This window comes from Mustelus asterias, chromosome 30, assembly GCF_964213995.1.
Source record: "Mustelus asterias chromosome 30, sMusAst1.hap1.1, whole genome shotgun sequence".
Classification (NCBI taxonomy): domain Eukaryota; kingdom Metazoa; phylum Chordata; class Chondrichthyes; order Carcharhiniformes; family Triakidae; genus Mustelus; species Mustelus asterias.
Window position 1 is genome coordinate 13,131,758 of NC_135830.1, and position 21,975 is coordinate 13,153,732.

Below are 21,975 nucleotides of genomic sequence, written 5' to 3' on the forward strand. Positions count from 1 at the left end.
GATCCTGCCGCTCGGTTCCAGAGCGACTTAACCCTTTTGGTCATCTCCAAGCAGCTGATAGTTCTGTTTTTGTTTTAAATAAATGTTCCGTCCTTACACAGAGATATCTGCCACGTGAGTTTTATATTGTCTGTAGTTAAATACAGTATTGGTCATCTCAAATTATCCCATAGCACTCGCCTTAATTTGGAAATTTGTAATCTATTATGTGCTTATGTGAAATGCACCTCAGTCTCTTGGTTTCACCTCATGGTTTGCACCTCTGCTCTGTATGTGTTCTCTATCTAGCTTGTGGCATGTCTGCCTTGTAAGTATTCCATCGGACGAAATATAGAGAGATTCACACTGTTGACCCACGCTGCAGCGACACTGATAGTTTTTTTAAGGGGCAGTGTAAAGGAAACTATCTTCTGCCACACACTGTCCTGCATCGGCCTCTGATGAAACAGAGCCTTTGCTTTTTAGAATTACCTGAAACTCGGTCAGTGGCAGACCAGTTTATGAGTGAAATCACCGAGGTTCTTCTCATTCTTCACTCGCTCTGTCTCTGGATTTTATCATAAAAAGGCAGAGATGAAGGTGTCTTTATACGGATTGGCCACTGGGTGGCGCAGTGACTCTTTCACTGAACGGCCTTGAGTTCAAACACATCCCGCACAGGACTGGGGGAACAGACATGTCTGGGAAAGAGGGGAAACCGTATAATATGGAATATGGGGCGGAGTTGATGGGCTTTGGAAAACGGAATTAAGCCAAGCCAGAGATGGTTAAATTTTCATTCAATATTTATTTTAAAAATTCAGAGAATATTTTACAGCGACATTATTTTTTAAAGTTAGAAAAGTGAATTTAACGATCGAGCTTCACATTGAGAACACAACACATGCACAGGGAATCCGTCAATATTTGTACATCTGTTACATACACCAGAAAGAGAAAACAGGACCTTAATAGAAAGAGGAATTAACAAATATGGATAAGGAATGAGAAAAGTTTCTTATTTATACATGATATTTAAACTATGGGGAAACTGTTAACCACAATTACATTATAACAAAAAATGCCTCGTGCTTTTCACTCTGAAAACTGAAATACCGTCTATGATTGTCTCAGTTACAGATTCAGAATGATAAACTGAGAGAATTTTACTGATAGAGTCACCAAGAGCAGATATTGTATTTGTGTCATACGGAGATCATAATAATCAGCTGAGGGAAATCTGCAGCTTCCAAAATTCAACCCATCACTTGATCTGTAAAAGAAAGATACAATAATGAAGCAGTTGTTTATGATGCGGGATATTAAAGTTAGAGTTTTTAATGGAACATTGAGAGATTTTTCAAATCCATTCTGTCAGTTTGATATGTGAGTGCATTCAATCATCTCACCTTCACCAGAGTGACTGCAGTGCTGTAGAAAATGCTCAGGAAGAACAGGACAATGAATGTGGAAGCCGTTGTCCAGATGTTACTGTTATCATCCTCATTGTCTTCAATCCAGATGCGGTCGGTGGAGTCTAGGGGACGGAGACCAGGATATTAAATTAGATTACTTTATTTATCCAGCTAATCTTATTGTTATTTTTCTTTTCCCCGTTCTCCTTTTTAAACTGTTCATTTATTCTTGAACCTAATTTTCAATGTATACCTACTCTTAAGCTCAGGACACTCAGTAACCGATCTCCGTAACTATTTTCACACCTGATCTTTATTGACATTCCTTGGACAGTCCATGTCAGAAAGCACTGAGGATGTTTTCTTGAAAATCAGTTGATTTTTTGACAATTCGGAACTATCCCTTATTGAAGAGTATTATCACTGATATCGAGGAACGTTCACTAATCAATGATTGTTTTCACAGATGGTTACTGATCTGTAAACTGTGAATGTTGTTGTTTAAGAGTTGGGATGTAATTTCCGATCTGTGCTTCTTTATGGTGGAAATGTTTAGTAGATCGTGAGCTTAATTCAGTTTCTCAGCGTGTTTATCTGTTCATTGTACATTGGGATAATAAATCTGTGGATATCTCCATTAAAAAGTCACGTTTAAATTTTACTTTCATCATTTGCCTACCGTTTGTATTGAAGATTTTGCATTTGTGTGCGTGTGCATGAGCATCTCGTGCTCTGCATTAATCTTTGGCTCTGAGTTAATATGTGATTATGAGTGTTAATGTGCGCGTACATTTGCCAGTGATTGTTGATTTGTGTAGTTGTGTGTCTGCATCTGTGCACATATTTTATTCTTTTGTCATTGTGTGTATATGACTCTATTATTGTGTGAAGTCTATGAATATATATTAATGCCACTATTAATGCGTGCACATGTGTTTATGCCTATTGCTATGTGTTAATTTCTGTCACTCTAATAATGTTTGTTTCCCTTTCTGTGGAGTTGCCGGCGTTGGACTGGGGTCGGCACAGTAAGTAGTCTCACAACTCCAGGTTAAAGTCCAACAGGTTTATTTGGTTACACGAGCTTTCGGAGCGTTGCCCCTTCATCAGGTGACTACTTACTGTTTCCCTTTCTGTGTGCGTCTGTTTCTCCATGTGTCTGTGTGCACGCCTGTTAACATGTCAGTGTATGTATACACGTGTTGACATTCTTTATAACGGTGCGTTGATGTTTATTTGTGTTTCGATGTGTAGTAATGTGTGCTATGGTGTTCTGTTCTATGAGCATGTTAATGTTTGCGTCTACATGTTTGTGTGTAAATGTTTTGCTGTCTGTTCTTCTGTATGCAGTCTGGTGATTTGTTTATATGTATTTCCATATATGTTTGTGAATGTGTATAACATTGTGTGCCTTTATATCTATATTCCTATCAGCGTGAACGTGTGCTAATATATGTATTTATTTGAGTCTAAGTATGTGCTTGTGTATTTATGTGGGTCTGCATGCGTGTGTATCTGTCTGTATTGTGTCTATGCATGTATGTGTTTGTGTTTGGGTCTGTACCTACTCACGTATGTGTATGTGTATGTACTTGTGTGTTTCATGTGTACATGTGTGCGTTTGTACATATTTGATTATGTGTGTGTATGTTGTTGTTTTAGTGTCTGTTTGTACAAGAGCGCGTGTCTATGTGTTCGTATGTGAGTTTAGAAGGATGAGGGGTGATCTTATAGAGACATATAAGATAATGAAGGGGCTGGATAGGGTAGAGGTGGCGAGATTCTTTCCACTTAGAAGGGAAACCAGAACTAGAGGGCACAGCCTCAAAATAAGGGGGGGCCGGTTCAGAACAGAGTTGAGGGGGAACTTCTTCTCTCAGAGGGTAGTGAATCTCTGGAATTCTCTGCCCATTGAAGTGGTGGAGGCTTCCTCGTTGAATATGCTTAAATCACGGGTAGATAGTTTTCTGATCGATAAGGGAATTAGGGGATATGGGGAGCAGGCGGGTAAGTGGAACTGATTCGCTTCAGATCAGCCATGATCTTGTTGAATGGCGGGGCAGGCTCGAAGGGCCAGATGGCCGACTCCTGCTCCTATTTCTTATGTTCTTATGTTCTTATGTGTGTGTGTGTGTGTGTGTGTGTGCGTGTGTATGTGTGTGAGAGAGAAAGAGAGAGAGAGAATGGGTGTGTCCCTATGTATATTTGTGTACGGATGTGTTTGTGTCTGGGTGTATTTTTGTGTGGGTGTATTTGTGTAAGTGTGTATTTTTGTTTGTGCATGTTTTGCCCATCAGTGCATTTGTGTGTGCATTCTTGTTTCTCTGCATGTGTGTTCGTCTGTGCAAGTATTGAGTGTACCTATGGTGTGTGAAAGTGTATCTGTTGTGTATTTGTGTGTTTCTGTGTCTGTATTTGAATGTGCCTGTCCCTATTTCTGTATATGTATGTGTGTGGGGGTATATGCATGCGTTTGTGTGTGTATATTTACATGTGTCTTTCTGTATTTGTGTGCATATGTGTGAGTATGTGTATTTGTGTGTGTAGTTGTGCATTTGTGTCGATGTGTGTGTGAGTGTGAGTGTGTGTGTGCGCGCTTATGTGTGTATTTATAATTGTGACAGTTTTGTGGAGTATTGTCAGTGTGTGTATTTTTTAGCTGTTGCTCCAAGTTTCACCGCAATCATTAACTGAAAATGATCCAAACAATACGAATAATGGAGCATATTTTCAATGTTTTGCTGTATGAATGTAGTTTATGTGAGTGGCACGGAGATATCGGGAGAACGAATGAAATCATTCATTGATGCATCTCAGAAACATCAGGGACAGAACAGTAAAAACCGGGGAGGATTCAACCATTTGTTTCAATTTGCATTATGGGAAATCAATGCCAGGACATGATTAACAGGAACAAGAGTGCAGAAACATTTTAAAATTATGTTGCATAAGTATATGTGCATCACATTGATTAGGATAATGATACTTCAAACTCTGCAGCAAATAAGCCAGAAGCTAATTTGTACTGTTGGCAACTGGGTTCTTCTAGTAGAGAGCTGGTCCCTTCCAAACACGTTACTTGCGAAGAGGGAGGAGAGTGAGCTCATAATTTCCCTCTCTCTACCCGGTGAAGCAATGTGCCTGATGGTTCTAACCACTGACGAGGTGGAGGTGAGTGGATTAAATAATGACATTCCTCCTCTTTTCATTGAGGAAGTGGTGGTACATGGGTTAGCTACTGCTCCTCCCCTCTCTTTGTTGGGTGAGTAGGAATCCGGTATGTTCACAATTTCACTCTCCCCTCTCTCTGATGGGGGGGATTGTTGCTCCATGTTTGTGTGTGACCCTCACTTCAGTTCCCAGTGGGTGTGGTGCAGCAGCTTAAAGCTGACATCAATGGTAAAGGCATGGACAATGAGAGAAGCAGGAACACCGAGATCTAAATTGTGTTTGTTTGTCAGAAATGTTGAAATTGTCAGATTTCTCCTCAGTGGGAGGAAAGTCGGTGAAGATATTTTGCAGAATCCTGTAATGAATGTGCTCTACTCTGTCTCTAACCCAGGGTGTATCTGAGCTGGGTGCACTGGTTCAACAAGGCTTGGGCCCGAGACGTGAAAATACCTGACTCAAACCAAAGATACATAGTGGAAGTAAAATTGAAAACCAATCAATTAAGCAATTGGGTATTTCATTTATCGTTGGAGGAAAAAGATTTTATTCTTTTTATTGAAGTTTTTAATGTAACCGAGTGATTCTCATTGACATGAATTAACGGTGTCCATCAGTGCAAGGGAAATGTTCACAAAACTGGGTTTACCGCTGGATTTGTCAACTGTTCTGTTGATGATCTTCAAGGGGATGGCTTCATGTCCCACCACACAGGAGTAAGAAGCGCCGCTGGACCATTCCTCTGCTGCAATGGATAACAGGCTGTACATGAAGAAGGAGCTATTCCCGCTCTCCGCGACCACCTCGGTGTTCTTATAGTTCCCAGGATTCACCGGCTTGTCGTTGACGGTCCACTTGACGAAGATCTCTCGAGGGGAGAAACGTCTCACTAAGCAGCTGAGGGAGACGAATCTCTGAGCGGAGACTTCTTCTGCCGAGGGCAGGAGGACAGAGACGAACGGTTCCCGCGGATTTGGATCTGCAGAAAATGTACAATAAATGTCAATAAACTGGAGAATTCTGGAGACAATGAAACTGCTGGCTAGATATCAGAAAAATGTGCTTCATTTCGATTTTAAATGTTTCCATTTTTGACTTCCAGTTTGGAGCAGAGGTGAACACAATTATTTTCTCAAATAACTCAGGGGGCTGGACTGGGAAGTTTCAGAAAGTTTACAGCACAGAATCAGGCTATTCGGCCCAACTGATCGGCTTTATTTTTGGTTTTCTGGTTTTTATGCTCCACATCAGGCTCCTCCCTCGTTATTCGATCTCAACCCAATAACATCGCCTTCAGTTCACTTTTCATTCATCAACACATCAAATTTCCCCGTAAAAATATCTACAACCCCCAGTTTTTAGTTAGTAGAGTTTCCACTCAGGGGACACCATTAATGCACTGAATACTGAATATTGACCAGTACACTGACACTGGAAATAGACACAGTGACACATTTATTGCTTCAATCTCTGAGCTCACCTGTTTCCTTGTGGATGGATTTTCTTAAAGGAGTCGGCAGATCCTGATGGCTCACCACGCAGTCAAACACAGCCGCACTCAGCCAGGCTTGTGTCGAGATGTTTAAGTTGCTGACCACGCTGTCAGGATTCGCTCCTGGCTTTTCGGCAATCTCTGATTTCAAATACTTCCTGTCTCGGATCCAGGACACATTGACTCCATAAGGAGCATGAGAAATGATGCAGGTTAAGGTCACGGTCGCCTCCAGTAAGACCTGTTCTATTGGTGGTGGCTGTATCGTCACTGTGGTATCAGGGCACTGGGGAGGATCTGTGAATGAAAAATGAAAATCAACCCTAGTTCCCTCTTCAGAAGCAGGACAGCAGTCTTCAGCCTGAAGGAGACGAAGTTGCCTTCGATATATCAACCTCTATCACCTTTCAACCTCTATGGAGGATGGAAAACCAGCCTGCTCTGTGAAATTATTCTCTTTTTGTTCAAGTATTTTAGCAGCGGTATCATTCTCATGAATCAACATTGCAGTATTCCCCAACAAATATACCATTCCTGAACTCAGGAACCAAGTACTGGCAGTTAGTTTATAAGTAGGGTGGATGCACTTCCCAATATTTTACCCCTATGCTGTGACCTGTGAAACAGTCCGACACCGACTGTCTCTCCAAATCTTTCCAGCTGTCTCAGGAAAAAGCTGACATCAAGACCACCTCGCTTACTATATTACTTCAAAATGGAAGGGAACACTATTTCAAGGGGAGGCAGTGGCATGGTGGTGTTGCCAATGGGCTTGTAACCCAGGGCACGACTCTGGGGACACAGATTCGAATCTCACCACTGCAGATGGTGAAATTTGAATTTAGTAAAAATCTATGATTAAAAGTCAAATGATCATCATGAAGCCGTTGTTGTAAAAACCCACCTGGTTCACGAATGCCGTTTAGAAAAGTAAATCTGTTGTCTTTATCTGGCCTGGCATGCATGTGACTCCAGATCCACAGTAACGTGGTTGACACTTAAGTGGCCTCCGGGATGGGCCACAAATGCACATCTCATGAAGGAATAACAAAAATTGATGTTGTGATGAAGTTCTGAATGGGGCACTGTCCCAATGCAGCAAACTACATGACAATAACTTAGAAGTTGTTCTATGCTTTGTATTAACTTTAATAGATCCCTAATTTCGATTAACAGCGGAATAATTTTTTTCTCGGTTTGAGTCTCTTACCCAGAGATCCGCTGATGTTCTGACTCTGAGTGAATCCTTGATGAGTGACCTGGCAGGTGTAGACCGCTTTGCTGAACCATTCCTGAGCGGAGACTGTCAACCGACTGCTGGCCGAGAAGTTCCCATTCACTTCACAGGCGGGAGAGGTGACAATTCCTGAATTCATGGGTTGCCCATTCTTCAGCCACTCCACCGTCATTGACTTTGGCTGGAAATCAATGATTGAACAGACGATGGTTGCAAATTTTCTGCTGGTTATTTCTTCACTGGAACTCACGGTGAGGATAACGGTTGGGGTGATAACGATTGGGCCTTCAACAAACAAATGTTCAGATGTTACTTGAAGATTCAATTGACATCAATTAAAATTAGTTCTTTTATTTTAGCACGATAGCTGCCGATTTGAGAATTATATCCATGGTTTGGTTGAATTGGCAGAGAAATTCAACCGTCAAAAGTGCCACACAATGCATTTGGGAAGGGAAAACAAAGCAAGGAAATAAACTGGAATGTTAAGAGGGATTGAGGAAATGCAAGACCTTAGAGTGCACGTCCACAGGTCCTTGTAGATGGTAGGGCAGCTGGAAAAGTTGATCAAGAAAGCATATCGGATTAGTTCCTCTATTATGTGAGATATTGAATGCAAAAACAGTGATACAATGATGGAGCTGTATAAAACCTAGTTAGGCCACGTTTGGAGTTTGCTGTACAGTTCTGGTCACCACGTTGCAGGAATAACGTAATGACTCTGGCGAGAGATGAGGTTTACAAGAATGTTGCCAGGGACTGAAAATTCCCGCCATGAGGCGAGATTGGATAGGCAGGGTTTGTTCTCTTTAGGAAAAGAGGAGGCTGAGGCGTGACATAATTGTGGTTCACAAAAAAATAAGGGACGTAGGCAAAAATAATTCATTCCCCAAGTGGAGGGCTCAATTACCAGGGAGCATGGTCATTTAAAAGGTATCTGGGTCTGCATCTCAAGTGCTTTAAGCTGCAATGCTATGGAGCAAGGGCTGGAAAATAGACTTAACTTGTCTGGCTAGTTTATTTGTTCTCCCTTTTGGCCAGCACAGACATGATGGGCTAAATGACCTCATTCTGCACAGTATCATTTCTGTTGTTCTTTGATTCTGAGCAACTTTTCAGTCAGGAGGCACTTACCTGGATTTTGCATAATTCAATTTTTCAGAATGCTACAGATCAGTTATAACTAAGGCCTTATACAGTTCAATCGGTGCGTTCCTGTCTTGCCCAAGTTCCACAACACTTACATTGCATTCCAATGCTCTTGACTGAGCCGCTGTGTCGAACCTCACAGTCGATTTTGCTGCACTTTCCCTTTGACTGGGTGATGGTTAACTGGCTGCTCAGGGTATAGGTTCCCTTCGTGTTTCTCACTGATGGGTAAGTCTTAAATCCAGTGGTGATCAGCTGTCCATTTTTCTTCCAGGTGAGACTGGTGATTTCTGGGGAGTAGTCCATCGCCAGACAGCCATAGGTGACGGAGCCGCCGGTGTTGTGTTGCTGACAGGAGGAGATCAGGCTGTAGAGAGTGGGCGGAGACGGTGTCGCTGGGAAAGAATAGTCGATTAAACAAGTTAGACTCTTATCTGCGTTTATTAATTTGTCAAACATATTTATACAAGTAAGTTTCTATATTAGGTATAGCTCTTGGGGCTAAAGGGATGAATGGATATGGGTAGTAGACGGGGTCAGGATATTGATGAGCTGTGATCAAAGTGAATGGTAGAGCAGGGTCAAAGGGCCGAATGGCCTACTCCTGCTTCTATTTTCTATGTTTCTACATCACGATTTGTCTCGAATTATGAACTTAACTTAATATTTCCCGATTAAGACCTACATACACCTTTCAGATTCTGTTACTCCTATCATTTGAGAATCGCCATCTTTGTAGAAACTCACATCACTGTCTCGACCTCTATCAGGTTGGAAAGACAAAAACATTTTGATGTCATTGTAATGACATACCATTCATTAGATTAACAGAGAAGTGTAAAGAGTTTCTCCATTACTTCAGGCACGAGCTATTTCTCAAACAACAGCACTTTGTGATGAAGAACTTGTCTCTTCATTCATATCAGCCACTCACCTGATGAAAGAGCTCCAAAAGCTCACGATTCCAAATAAGCCTGTTGTACTTTAACCTGGTGTTGTGAGACTCCTTACTGTGCCCACCCCAACCTAGCGTCGGCATATCCACATTGTAGTTTTGGCTATTGCCTGTGTTCAAACTAACTGATGTCCCTTCCTCTCTCCAACTCACTGCCTCTCACTCCACAAAACGAAGATTGGTGACTTTGCTTCAAAACTACCTTCGGAATGAATACTTACTGAATGACCAGGAAACTCTCAATGTGATTACAAATTCAAATAATTGCAACATTGTCTAATTGAAGGGTCAGACATTAATAGCAAGAGTTGGCCATTCGGGCCCTGAAGTCTCCTCCATTATTCACTGAGATTACAGATGATCTGGTTGTGGTGCTAGGTCTATTTTGCACATCCTCACTCCGCCCGTCGATCACCCACTCTCTGCCCATTTTCCCCGACTCTCTGCGCTTTCCCCTGGCTCTCTGCTATTCCCTCTAGCTCTTTTCCCCTTTCACCCGGCTCTCCGCACTTCCACCTGGCTCTCTACACTTCCCTCCAGCTCTGTCCCCTCTCCCCCGGCTCCCTGCCCTTTCCCTCAGCTCCCTACCCTTTCCCCCGGCTCTTTGCCCGGTGTCCCTGCTCCCTATCCACTTTCCCCTTTCCCCTGGCTCTCTGCCCTTTCCCCCTGACTCTCTGCCTTTCCCCTTGACTCTCTGCCCTTTCCTCTGGGCTCTCTTGTCCTTTTCCTCGGCTCTCTGTCCTTTCCCCGGCCTCCCTGCCCTTTATCCTGGCTCTCTCCTCTTTCCCTGGTCTCTCTGTCCTTTCTCCTGGTTCTCTGCCCTTTCACCTGGCTCCCTGCCCTTTCTATTAGCTCTCTGCCCTTTCTTCTGGCTCTCTGCGCTTTCTCCTGACTCTCTGCCCTTTCCCGGCTCTCAGCCCTGTTGCCCGGCTGTGGGCCCATTCCCCAGGCTCTCTGCCCTTCCCCCCCGGCTCTCTGCCCTTTACCACGCCTCCTGTTCTCCACGGCTCTTTGCCATTGTCCTTGGCCCTGAGCCCCCAGGGATTCCCCCCAGCTCTCCACATTCGCAGGGCAGCTCCCACATTTGAACACCAAACTAACTGCCGCTTGAGATCTTTCTTCTCTCTCGTTGCAGACCTCCACACACAGGTTTAGCGAGTGTGAGTGAGAGAATGTGAGTGCGTGAGGGTGAGCGATTGAAGGAGTGAGAGTGGATGAGTGATGGTGTGTGAGTGACGGAAGGTGGGTAAGTGAGGGTGAGTGAGTGAAGTTCTTTCAGTGAGGATGAGTGATTGAGGGTGAGTGAGTGAGTGTGGGTGAGAGAGCGTGACTAAATGAGGGTGTGTGAGAGAGGGTGGGTGAGTGAAGGTGGCTGAATGTGTGAGTGAAGGTGGGTGAGTGAGTGTCGGTAAGAGAGAATGAATGAGGGTGAGTGAGTGAGGATGCGTGAAGGTTAGTGAAGGTGGGTGAGTGAGAGCGAGTGAATGAGGGTGAGGAGTGAATGTGACTTAGTAAGTGAGGGTGAGAGAATGAGTGAGTCAGGGTGTGTTATTGAGGGTGGTGTGTGAGAGTGTGTGAGGGAGAATGAATGCGGATGGGTGGATGAGTGAAGGTGAGTGAGTAAAGGTGTTTGACTGAGGATGAGTGATTGAGGATCTGTGAGTTAGGGTGGGTGAACGTGAGTGATGGTGAATATGTGAGGGTGTGTGAGTGAATGTAGGTGCGTGAGTCTCAGTGAGTTTGAATGGGTCAGGTGGCGTACGTGAGAGGGAGAGGGTAATTGAGCTTGAGTGTGTGGGGGTGCGTCTGGGTGAGTGAGGGTGGGTAAGTGGGGAGAGTGAGTGAGGGTGAGTGAGAGTGATTGAGACTGGATGAGTGAGGGAGGGTAAGTGCGGTGAGTGAGTGAGAGTGATTGAGACTGGATGAGTGAAGGTGGGTAAGTGGGGTGAATGAGGGTGAGTGAGAGTGAGTGAGACTGGATAAGTGAGGGTGGATAAGTGGACTGAGTGAGTGAGAGTGAGTGAGACTGGGTGAGTGAGGATGGGTTAGTGGGATGAGTGAACGAAGGTGACTATGAGCGTTGGTGAGTGACTGAGGCTCTGAGTGAGTGACTGAGGGTTAGTGAGTGAGGTTCAGTGAGTGATAGCGTGTGAGTGTGGGTGACTGAGTGACAGTGAGTGAATGAGGGTGTGTGAGGGCGAGTGAGTGTGAGTGAGTGAGTGCTGGTGAGTGAATGAGGGTGTGAATGTGAGTGAATGAGGGTGAGTGAGTGAGGATGGGTGAGAGTGAGAGAGCGAATGTGTGTGAGTGATTTTGAGTGAGTGAGGGTGTGAGGGTGAGTGACTCAGGGTGAATGAGGATCAGTGAGTTTCTGAGGTTGAGTGCGTGAAATTGAGTGTGTGAAGTTGAGTGTGTGAGGTTGAGTGTGTGAAATTGAGTGTGTGAGGGTGGATGAGTGAGCAAGGGTGAGTGAGTTGGGATGAGTGAGTTGGGATGAGTGAGTTGGGATTTGTGAGTGGGGATGAATGAGTGAGAGTGTGTCAGCGAGGGAAGGTGGATAAGTGAGGGTGAGTGAGTCAAGTTCTTTGAGTGAGGATGAGAGATTGAGGGTGAGTGAGTAAGTGTGGATGAGGGTGAGAGAGTCAGTGGGCCACCTCCACCTCTTCCTCTCCATCGATCTTTTCCCGATTCTCCACATTGATCAGCTTTCTGTAACAGGGATGTGTAAATCACCGGGCAGCTGCTTTAATGTCGGCGTCTTTCTTTAAGAAACACGTACCAGTGAACAAATAGTCAGACTGAGGGAGCTGCAGGGAAGCTTACAGCAAAACTAGGATGGGTCGCACAGGAATCAAACACCAAGTTTACACCAGTATTGGGGAGCCAGGCGGCCTTGGTCTCAGCTAATTGCCTTCTTATTTTTTGGGTGTTTGTGTCCGGCTTAACACATGGAAATTCCTACTTCTGACCTCATGTTGGATGGAATGTCACTGTTGAAGCAGTAGAAGATTGTTGGTCCCAGAACACTCCCCTGCCGAAATCCTGCAGTGAAATCTGAACTTAGATGTTTGACCTCCAACCACCAATACCATGTTGCTTTGTGCTAAGTTTGACTTCAAACAGAGAAGAATTTCCCGCCGATTCTTATTGACTTGAGTTTACTCGGGCCCCTTGATCCCACCCTCATTCAAATGGTACCGTGGGGGGGGGGGGGGGGGGCGGTCGGGGGAGGGGGCGGTGGGGGAGGGGAGGGGGTGGTGGGGGGGGGGGTGGTGGCACGGTGGCACAGTGATTAGCGCTGCTGCCTCAGAGTTGGATTCCCGACTTGGGTCACTGTCTGTGTGGAGTTTGCAAGTTCCCCCCGTGTCTGTTTGGGTTTCCTTCGGGTGCTCCTGTTTCCTCCCACAGTCCAAAGATGTGGGTTCGGTGGATTGGCCGTGCTAAAATTGCCCCTTAGTGTCAGGGAGACTAGTTAGGGTAAATACATGTGTTTATGGGGATAGGGCTTTGGTGGGATTGCTGTTGGTGCAGACTCGATGGGCTGAATGGCCTCCTTCTGCACTGTAGCATCCTATGATTCTACTCTATGGTGTCCAGGACAGACACTCTGACGTACGTGAGATTGAAAGTGTGTGTGAGAGAGAGAGAGAGAGAGAGAGAGTGTGTGTGTGTGTGAGAGAGAGAGAGAGAGAGAGCGATAGAGAGAGAGATAGAGGGCGAGAGAGAGATAGAGAGAGAGAGAGAGAATGTGTGTGTGAGGATGCCTGTGTATGATAGAATGCGTTTGCACGTGTGTGAGACAGTGGGCTGTGCGTGCAAGAGGAGAGAGTGTGTGAGAGAAAGGGTGTGTGAGATAATGTGTGTGTGTGAGACAGAATGTGTGTTTGAAGAGTTATTCTTTGTGTGTGACAGTGTGTCTCTTCTTGATAATGTATATGTGTGGAGGGGCGGGGAGAGTGTGTGTGGGGAGTCTGTGTGAAAGAGTACTTCTGTGTGTGATTGTGTGTATGTTGATGTGAAAGGGAGTGTGTCTATTTGAGATACACGATGTCTGTGAAAGAGAGTGTGTGTGCCTGAGAGGGAGGTTATGTGTGTGGGAGAGTGTTGTGTTCATGTGAAAGACAGTGTGTGTGAGAGGGAGTGCCTATTGGAAAGCAAAATAATATGTTCATCAGTGTGTGAAACTGTGCATGGGATGGCGTGTGAGTGAGAAAGATATGTGCAATGTGTGTGGGAGATAGAAGCAACGTGGGGTGTTTGAGTGTGTGTGTGTGTGTGTGTGTGTGTGTGTGTGTGTGTGTGGAGGGGCGGGGAGAGTGTGTGTGAGCGAGAAAAAGTGTGAAACTTAGACAGAATGGATGCGTGAGTGTGTGTGAGTGAATTGACTGTTGAGAGAACAGGTGTCTGTGATAGGTGGAGTGTTTAAAGAGAGATACATTGTACATACATGTGTGTTCGTATGTAAGAGAAGTAGAGACTGTGTGAGAGATTGTGTGCGTGTGAAAAAGAGGGTGTTTGTGAAAGACAGTGTTTGAGAGCAAGATTGTGCGTGTGTGAGACAATGTGTAAGGGAGTGAGCGTGTGAAAGAGAGAGAAATATGTGCCTGTGTGAGAGAATACATGTGCAAGTGTCCGTATGAGAGAGAGAGAGCATGGGAATGTGTGTGAGACGAAGTGAGAGTGTACGGAAGAGGGAATGTGAGAGGCATAGTGCATGTGTGTGTGAGAGAGCGAATGTGTGCGCGAGACTGTGCTTATGGGAGAGACTGTGTCTGTGTGTAAGAGTGTGTGTTAGAGTGTGTGCATGTTCTATGTTTGTGAGAGTGTTTGTGAGAGAGCCAGTGTGTGAAAGCAAGAATGCAGAGGTGTGAGATAGTGTGCGCAAGAGAAATAGAAATATGTGCGTGTGTGTGTGAGAGAGAAAGAGATGCGTGTGCAAGAGGAATTGTGAGAGAGCGTGTGGAGAAATGTGAGACAGCTTGAGCGTGTGTGACAGAGAGTGGAAGAGAGAGAGTCCATGTGAGAGTGCGTGCGCGAGAGTGTGAGACTGTGCTTATGTGAGAGTGTGTGTCTGTGTATAAGAGAGAATGGGTGGGTGTGTGGGGATGTGAGCGCTTTTGTGTATGGGGATGTGAGAGATTGATGGAGAGAGCGAGACGATGTATGTATTTGTATTGAGAGAGTGTATGTGTAACGTGAGAGAGAGAATGTGTATGGGTGTGTAAGAGAGACCGTATGCGAGAGAAAGTAAGTGTGAGTATGTATGTTTGTGTGTGTGCATGTGTGAGAGAATATGAGAGTATTTATGTGTGTGAGAGTGTGTGATGTGTATAAGTCTCTATTTGGCTGATTCAGTCTGGAAAACACACTCACTCCACACATACTCACCCATTCACACAGGAAGTGGGAGTGACAAGTGAGCACAATACGGAGCGCGGGCCAAGGGTTGGAAAAACATTTAAATCTTTCGCAATCAGTCGCAATTGAATAATTCACCCTACTCAATGAGGGAAACCTGTAAAAACTCAAGAAATTTGACACAATCCAGGGCAAAGCCACCCACAAGATTATCCGCCCCCTCATTCACCCTATTCTCTCTCTCCATCACTAACAAGCAGTGACAGCAGTGTGTGTTATATACAAGATGCACTGCAGCAACTCACCAAGGGTCCATAGTAAACACTGTCCAAACCCGTTGCCTTATATCCTAACAGGATAAGGGCAGCAGCCACATATGAACACTACCACCTGCAAGCTCCCCTCCAAGACACACACCATCCTGACTTGAAACAATACCTCAGTTCCTTCTGGGTCAAAATCCTGGAACTTCCACCTAACAGCACGGCGGATGCCTGCAGCATATGGATTGCAGTTATTCAAGGATGCTTCATATCAACACTTTCTCAAGGAACAATTATTGATGATTAAAACGTCTGGCCGAGCAAATGACTCTAAAATGGGTTTAGAAGATTAAAAATAAGATGCAAATGAATTTGACCCTTCAACTGTCATACCAAACAGGTCATGGACTGCTTTACTACGGAGCACAATCTCACTTTGCATTTGCTCATCGAACATTCCCAAGGCCGGTACATCACTGGTTAAAAATCATCCAAATCTCCCACTACAATCTGACGTTTCTGCTCTCTCTGATGGTCACAATATGCTTTAGGGATCTCATTTCTGAGACGCCGAGACAAACATCAAGTCAAACTGTCACATTTCTCACAGATACAAGTTTATTGAAGAAATAAATCAAATTTCACTCCCTGAAATACAGCAGAAGGAACCAGAAGTTTTACAACCAGTCAGGCAGATTCCTGGTCCCAACACAGTGACCACGCGCGCAGAAACAGAACAGACACAAACGGTGCAACAATCGATTTCCCAGCAGGTAGGTATGATCAATCTGTCAATTTAATTCAAACTGTTTGATTCTAATTGATCAATGATCAATTTACAACAGAAAATCAATAACCTCTTTTAAATAAAACTGATATTCATTTCAAAACTCCTGTCGATTTTTAATTATGTCTCTCTGTCTGTCTCACTTCTCGAAAACTATGTAAAAATGTAATTTCGCTGAAAATTAGGAATCAAAAATAACAGATTCAGGACAGTTCAATGTTCCTGCCAGAGATACAGTGACACAGTAAGGATTAAATAAACCAAGAAACATTTACATTGAAAATCATTACCTGATTCGATCTAATTTCTTAATTAAATGTAATCAACAAAATATTCGAGGTAAAACACCTTATCGAGCTAAGCATAGCTGATAAAAGAAAGGTTTTGTTTCTGAATTCATTTTCGATACAATTAAACATTCTCTGAAACGGATGATACTTTGCACGCCCGTGCATTATTCAAGGTATTTTGTTTTGAATTAATTAGCACCAATATTATATTTTGTTTTGTTAATTGCCGGTTACTTTTCCTGTTAGCTGATTTGTACTCCCTAATAAAATCAGTTTTCAATCATTCAAAACTTTCCCTGCCTCGAACATTGTGAAGAAATTAGGTTCCAATTAAATATTAAACAATAAACTTCAAATTACTGAATGGAAAGATTCAGACATCTGTAATTCATTTGCTTCAATCGAATAACATTGTCATGTTTTTTTCATTTCCACTTTCACTCCAAATGCCCTATTATAACCTGCAAACGTGTTAAGAATGCATGTTTCTGAATTTGTATACACTGTAACGGCCTGGCAGTTTGAGGTCAATGAAGCTGCTTCCTAGATTTAATAATTTGGACCATCCATATAATTTAATTACTGAACATATTGTTTAAATTAAGAAGTTCTGAATTAAACAATGAAAAACACAATGAGGACAATTGATTCAAATCCTCTGCAACACTGAAACATGATGCACAAAATAAGTCGAGACTTTTTCTTCAGTATAATATTTAATACTAATTAAACATAATGCTCAAATAGAATCAATTCTTCTATTCTGTCATTTATTCATCCAATAATTCTATTCTATGTTCAGCAGTAATGGGAGACAGGATGTTATTATTAAATGCAGAGCAAATATTACTAATATAAAAATATTATAATATTATAAAAAATTAATTATTTGAATTTCAAGTATTAAATTGTAAATCTCTAGCCAGTTTCTGTTGACACCTTACGACAATTCAAACACCATTATATGAACAATTGTTTAGTGTTAGCGAATTCCACCTGTCAGAAAACTGTGTTCACTCTGTCACATTTATTCAAACTGTGGGATTCTAATTGATCAATTTTCAAACTACAACAACAAAAATCAATAACTTCTTTTAAATTAAACTGATACTCATTTCAAAATTCCCTTCGACTTTTAACTACTTCTCCCTGTCTATCTCAAATCTCGAAAACTAGGCAAAAAATTTTTTTTTTTCTGAAAATGTGCACATCAGATATAACCGATCCAGGGTAGTGTAATGTCCCTAACAGAGGTACAGTGACGCAGTAAGAATTGTAATTCATGATTTACTTTAATCTGCAAGCATCAGTTAACATGAATAAAATGCTCAAATATATATTTATTTTATTTTTTCCGATACCAGTTTGTTTTATCCTGACAAGGATGTTTAAACGCAGTTTGTTTTTTTCATTTAGCTGGAAAAAGTGTAACCGCTCAGGATCACCGAGTTGAAACAATACAGAAACAATTGAGAAACACCAAACCATTTCACAAATTTTGAGATGAGATTAGTGATTAATTACCTCTGCATCCAACTACAAATTACTTGGAAGGAATGCTGCGCCTGCACAGAAACAATGTAATAATCGGGCACAAAAATTTCCAAATAGCGTTTTATTGCCAATTATTCTCCAAAACTCATATTTAAGTGAATGCGAACTTCATCGGGGATATAACAATTAATGCAAAGTATCTTGTTGAACTGAGCGCTGCTGTGGAAACAGCATGTTATCATTGAAATTGTTTCTGGAATTATCACAAAATATTTCCAGCCGAGAAACCTTTTTGGTCATGTTAATTGTATGCAAAGCACAGCAGAACTATTAAAGCCGATTAATGCGAAATGATATTAATAGAAAATAATCTTTTGTGAATATGTAGTTATGTTACCGATTAATAACAGTTTGATTTATATTAATTTTACTATCAAACTTGTTAATGAGAAGTTTGTTTTTGCAGCAACTACTCAGTGTCCGATTGAGCGTTGTAAGACATGATTTATTTTAATTTCTAAGAGTTAGTTAAAATTTATAAAAATGCTGTAATACCTTTATTTTATTTCTTTCACAACCTGCTTATTTTCTCCCTACAAGGATTTTCAAACTCATAGATTATTTGCATTTAACCAGAAAACGTGTAACCGCTCAGTGCCACCGAGTTTAAACAATGCAGAAACACCAAAACATTTCACACATTTTAAACATTCTTAGTGACCCAACAACAGAACCTCCTCAACAGAAACACACCAAAACACATCAATGAGGGAATGAATCCGTTTCACGGGGACGCAACTCAATTATCCATTCAACAAAATCAAAAATATGATTGCAAGGAAATCTCAATATTCAATCCGGCAAACCAGCTCGTCACCAAGTATATGAATGATTGAACTAAACAGAAATTTGGAATAAGAGCAATAGCATTGCGAGGAGGTGGAATATGTCCAACAAATTAATATTGAAATTTTACCACATTCTATTCATATTGGGTCATATTTCAAACAGATTTCAAACATATTAAAATATTAGGTGGGTAAAAGCTGCAGCCGTCAGATGCCACCGAGGTTAAACATGGCATGTATCCCAAATTGTGAATGCAGTGGCAAACTATGTTTTGGACGAGTGGCATAAACCATGGTTTGGTTTAACCTGCAATTATCAGCTACGATTTAAAAAAATACAAATACAATAAAGCCTGCCTGATTTCTGTCTGCAGGCACGCGTCAAGTAGTTTAAAACCCGCAGACTGTTTGTATTCAATCACAAAGTGTGTAACAGCTCAGTGTCACCGAGTGTAAACAATGCAGAATCTCCGAACCATTTCACAAATTTTACTGATTCAAAGTCACCCAGACAGACAACCTCCTCACCAGAAACACGCAGCACTGAGGGACTGAACCCCGGCTCATGCAGAAGCAGCTCAATTCTACAAACAGTTGCAACAGAAACAAATTTCACATTGGCAGAAAATCTCAATTTAAAATCCAGCCAATCTGACCATCACCAAAGCAACTAATAATTAAAATGAGCACAACAATTACATAACAAAACCAGATTATGATTAAGCGGAACATGTTCGCAACATTAAAGTAGAAACTTTAACACATTTTGTTAATATTGGGTTAGATTTCAAACACTTGTGCAGTGGATGGTGCAACTCGCAGCCACTAGATGTCACCGAGATTAAACATTGAAGAAACGCCGAACTGCTTAACAAAAGGAAGGCATTTAAAGTAACCCAGCCACACAATGTCCTCAGCAGATACACACCAAATCACAACAAGAGACTGAATCACTCAGTATCACCTTTTGTCAATTAACAGTAGAATTCTATAACCCCCATTTTAAGCAGGATCACATGAAACATTGTAAAGATTTTCAGCACAGAATCCACCAAACCACATTACATTGAACGAATGAATTAATAAAATCGAGAAAAAGTATAAAACAAAAACTCAAATAAAACACTGACTAAATAAATGCATGGTTCTTACCTGCAGTCACCGTCACCATGGTCCCTTGTCCCCAGTAGTCCATGGCGTCACAGTGTCACGTTCTCTCGGCTGGGTCATACAATAACCATCTCTGCACAAAATAGACAGAAATCCATCAGTATTTTAAAAATTCACAAGCCAGAGGGAAAGCAAATCACTGCATTTTCATGAAATTATTATTGTACTGGTGGATACCGTTCGCTCTACATAAATAACCTTAATGTTTTATATTTCATAGAGGATCACATGATCAAGTTATTGAAAACACCAACTGATAATCAAATAGTTATCATAAATTTCCCATATTAATTCTCGCTATTTGTGTAGTGCTGGGACATAAATAATACAGCACTGTAAATAATGCTGGATTGGAAAACAGAGCACTGCCCCAGTCTCGGTCAATTAATGCTGAGGGGTTTTTGTATTGACAGTAACTGCTGTGCCACCCAGTTATCACAGTGAGACACAGCATGACAAATACTGTGCCCGACTGCTAACTGTTTAATTTCACTGCTGTCTCAAAAATCTGATTCTGCCTCATCCACGAGCGAATGAGTGAGATATTTCAGCTTGTCCTGGTCATTGTATTTATAAAGGGGATCGGAATGCTTTTAAACTCTCTGTGTAGATTTAGCAGATCGGTAAATATAGATTTTATGGGAAGATTTTTATACCTTTTCACAAACTAATATTACTTCCACACATTATTTCACTGAAGCCTCGTTTACTTTGAAAATCCTGCTGTGGTGCTGATCACCAATTTGAGCAATCTCTTTCCATGAGGTTTTTGTATGAGGATGTCGCTGTGCTCAGCACTGTGACCCACTGCTGTATCACAGTGACAGACACTCGCACAAAAACTGCACTTACTTTCTGTTCAGTACTGCCGCTCAATATTCACTTCAAATAGACCATTATTTGTGATGTAAATTACACTTCATGCAACAGTTTACAAAACACAATCTAGAAACATCTCCTCCAAGTATCAGAAATATTAAAACGAGCATTATATCCAGGTGTGTAATTGCAGAACCTGTTAACAGTAAATATAAACAGAGTGAAAAGCTCAGCCCATTATGTCTGTGTGTTTTCTTGGTTTAATGTTTAATTTTCACGAAGTTGGGTTTGTCAGAAGCAGTTTGTGTTTTGCTTCTGATCACTGTTAGTATTATATTTAAATCAGATACTGACCTTTAGGTTATGATGAAAGTTGCTGAATTCCCTCTCGAGCTGTTCTTGTTCGGGTCCATCCCTGGTTCCTCTCGCTGTGGTCTCTTGCACAGTAATAGATGGCGGTGTCTTCGGTCTTCAGCCTTGTCATCTCCAAAGAGAAGATTTTGGTTGAAGTGTCTTTCGACGCACTAAATCGATCCTTAATTGCTGGGGCGTAGCTGTTGCTGGATGAAGTATAGTAGTAAACCAGCCACTCCAACCCCTGTCCTGGAACCTGTCGGATCCAGTACATGCCATAGCTGCTAAGATCGAAGCCGCTGGTTTTACAGGTCAGTGTCAGGGAGCCTCCGGGACGCCCGGTCTCTGCCTCTGGCTGAGTCAACACAACCTCCGACTGGACACCTGTAAAAATAGATCAAAAAACCCGAGGATTAATCCTGGTGCAATGGAATATTACAGAGATGGACTAAAACTGAGACAGTAACTGTGGGAGACTTAGGCAATGAAAAAAAAACTGCTCACCGGATAAGAAAGTCAGCAACAAACTGAGAGAAATCGCCGACCTCATCCTTCTGGTGATTTGGGGGAAATGGTTGTGTCAGGAACTCAATGAACAAACCACCTCCCGGACTGTTGGATTCCGGTCCCAGTGAGCGGCATTTAAATACCCGGCAGAAGGGGGCGGCTTTCCAGGCGCCGCCTGTTGATTCCCTGCTGGAGGCGGTAACTGGATCCAGGTCCCACCTTCCACACCCCCAACAGAATGGACTTCCAGATTTACAATAGGTTAATATTAAAATGGACATTTTATCTGTGTCGGGATATTTGTTTGGCTGAATATGTCCATTGTATTGTCTCCATTATTTCTGATGCTGATATTGCAGTTCATCATTTCTTTATTTAAAATAACTAATTCCATTGTAAATATGGTGATTTTATTACCACGCCCCCAAGAAGAGCACAAATCTAAAAATGATGAAATAACATTTTTGGAAAATAAAGAGACCGTCAGTCTAGGTGTCAACAATTCCGGGTCTCTGTCAGATTACAATAATAAAGCATCATTTATCAGAATAATTTTTACCGATTTCTGTAACTAAATGAGGGGGTATGAACAAAGTGATTGCATTTACAGTGCGGATGGCTATCACTGTACAATTTGGGTTTGGAGATGAGAAGAAACTCTCACACAATACAATGTTTCTCCTTATATTT

The 21,975-nt window shown here is 42.3% G+C and overlaps 1 gene segment (V, D, J or C); it reads right to left on the minus strand.

Moving 5' to 3' along the window:
- Positions 1–765: 765 nt before the first annotated feature.
- Positions 766–21,386, minus strand: LOC144480898 (Ig heavy chain C region, membrane-bound form-like). The segment is given in 9 exon segments: positions 766–1,252; positions 1,389–1,516; positions 5,212–5,541; positions 6,043–6,351; positions 7,265–7,576; positions 8,530–8,835; positions 19,588–19,640; positions 20,802–21,162; positions 21,283–21,386. Coding segments are annotated over 9 exon segments (1,854 nt in total).
- Positions 21,387–21,975: the final 589 nt, after the last annotated feature.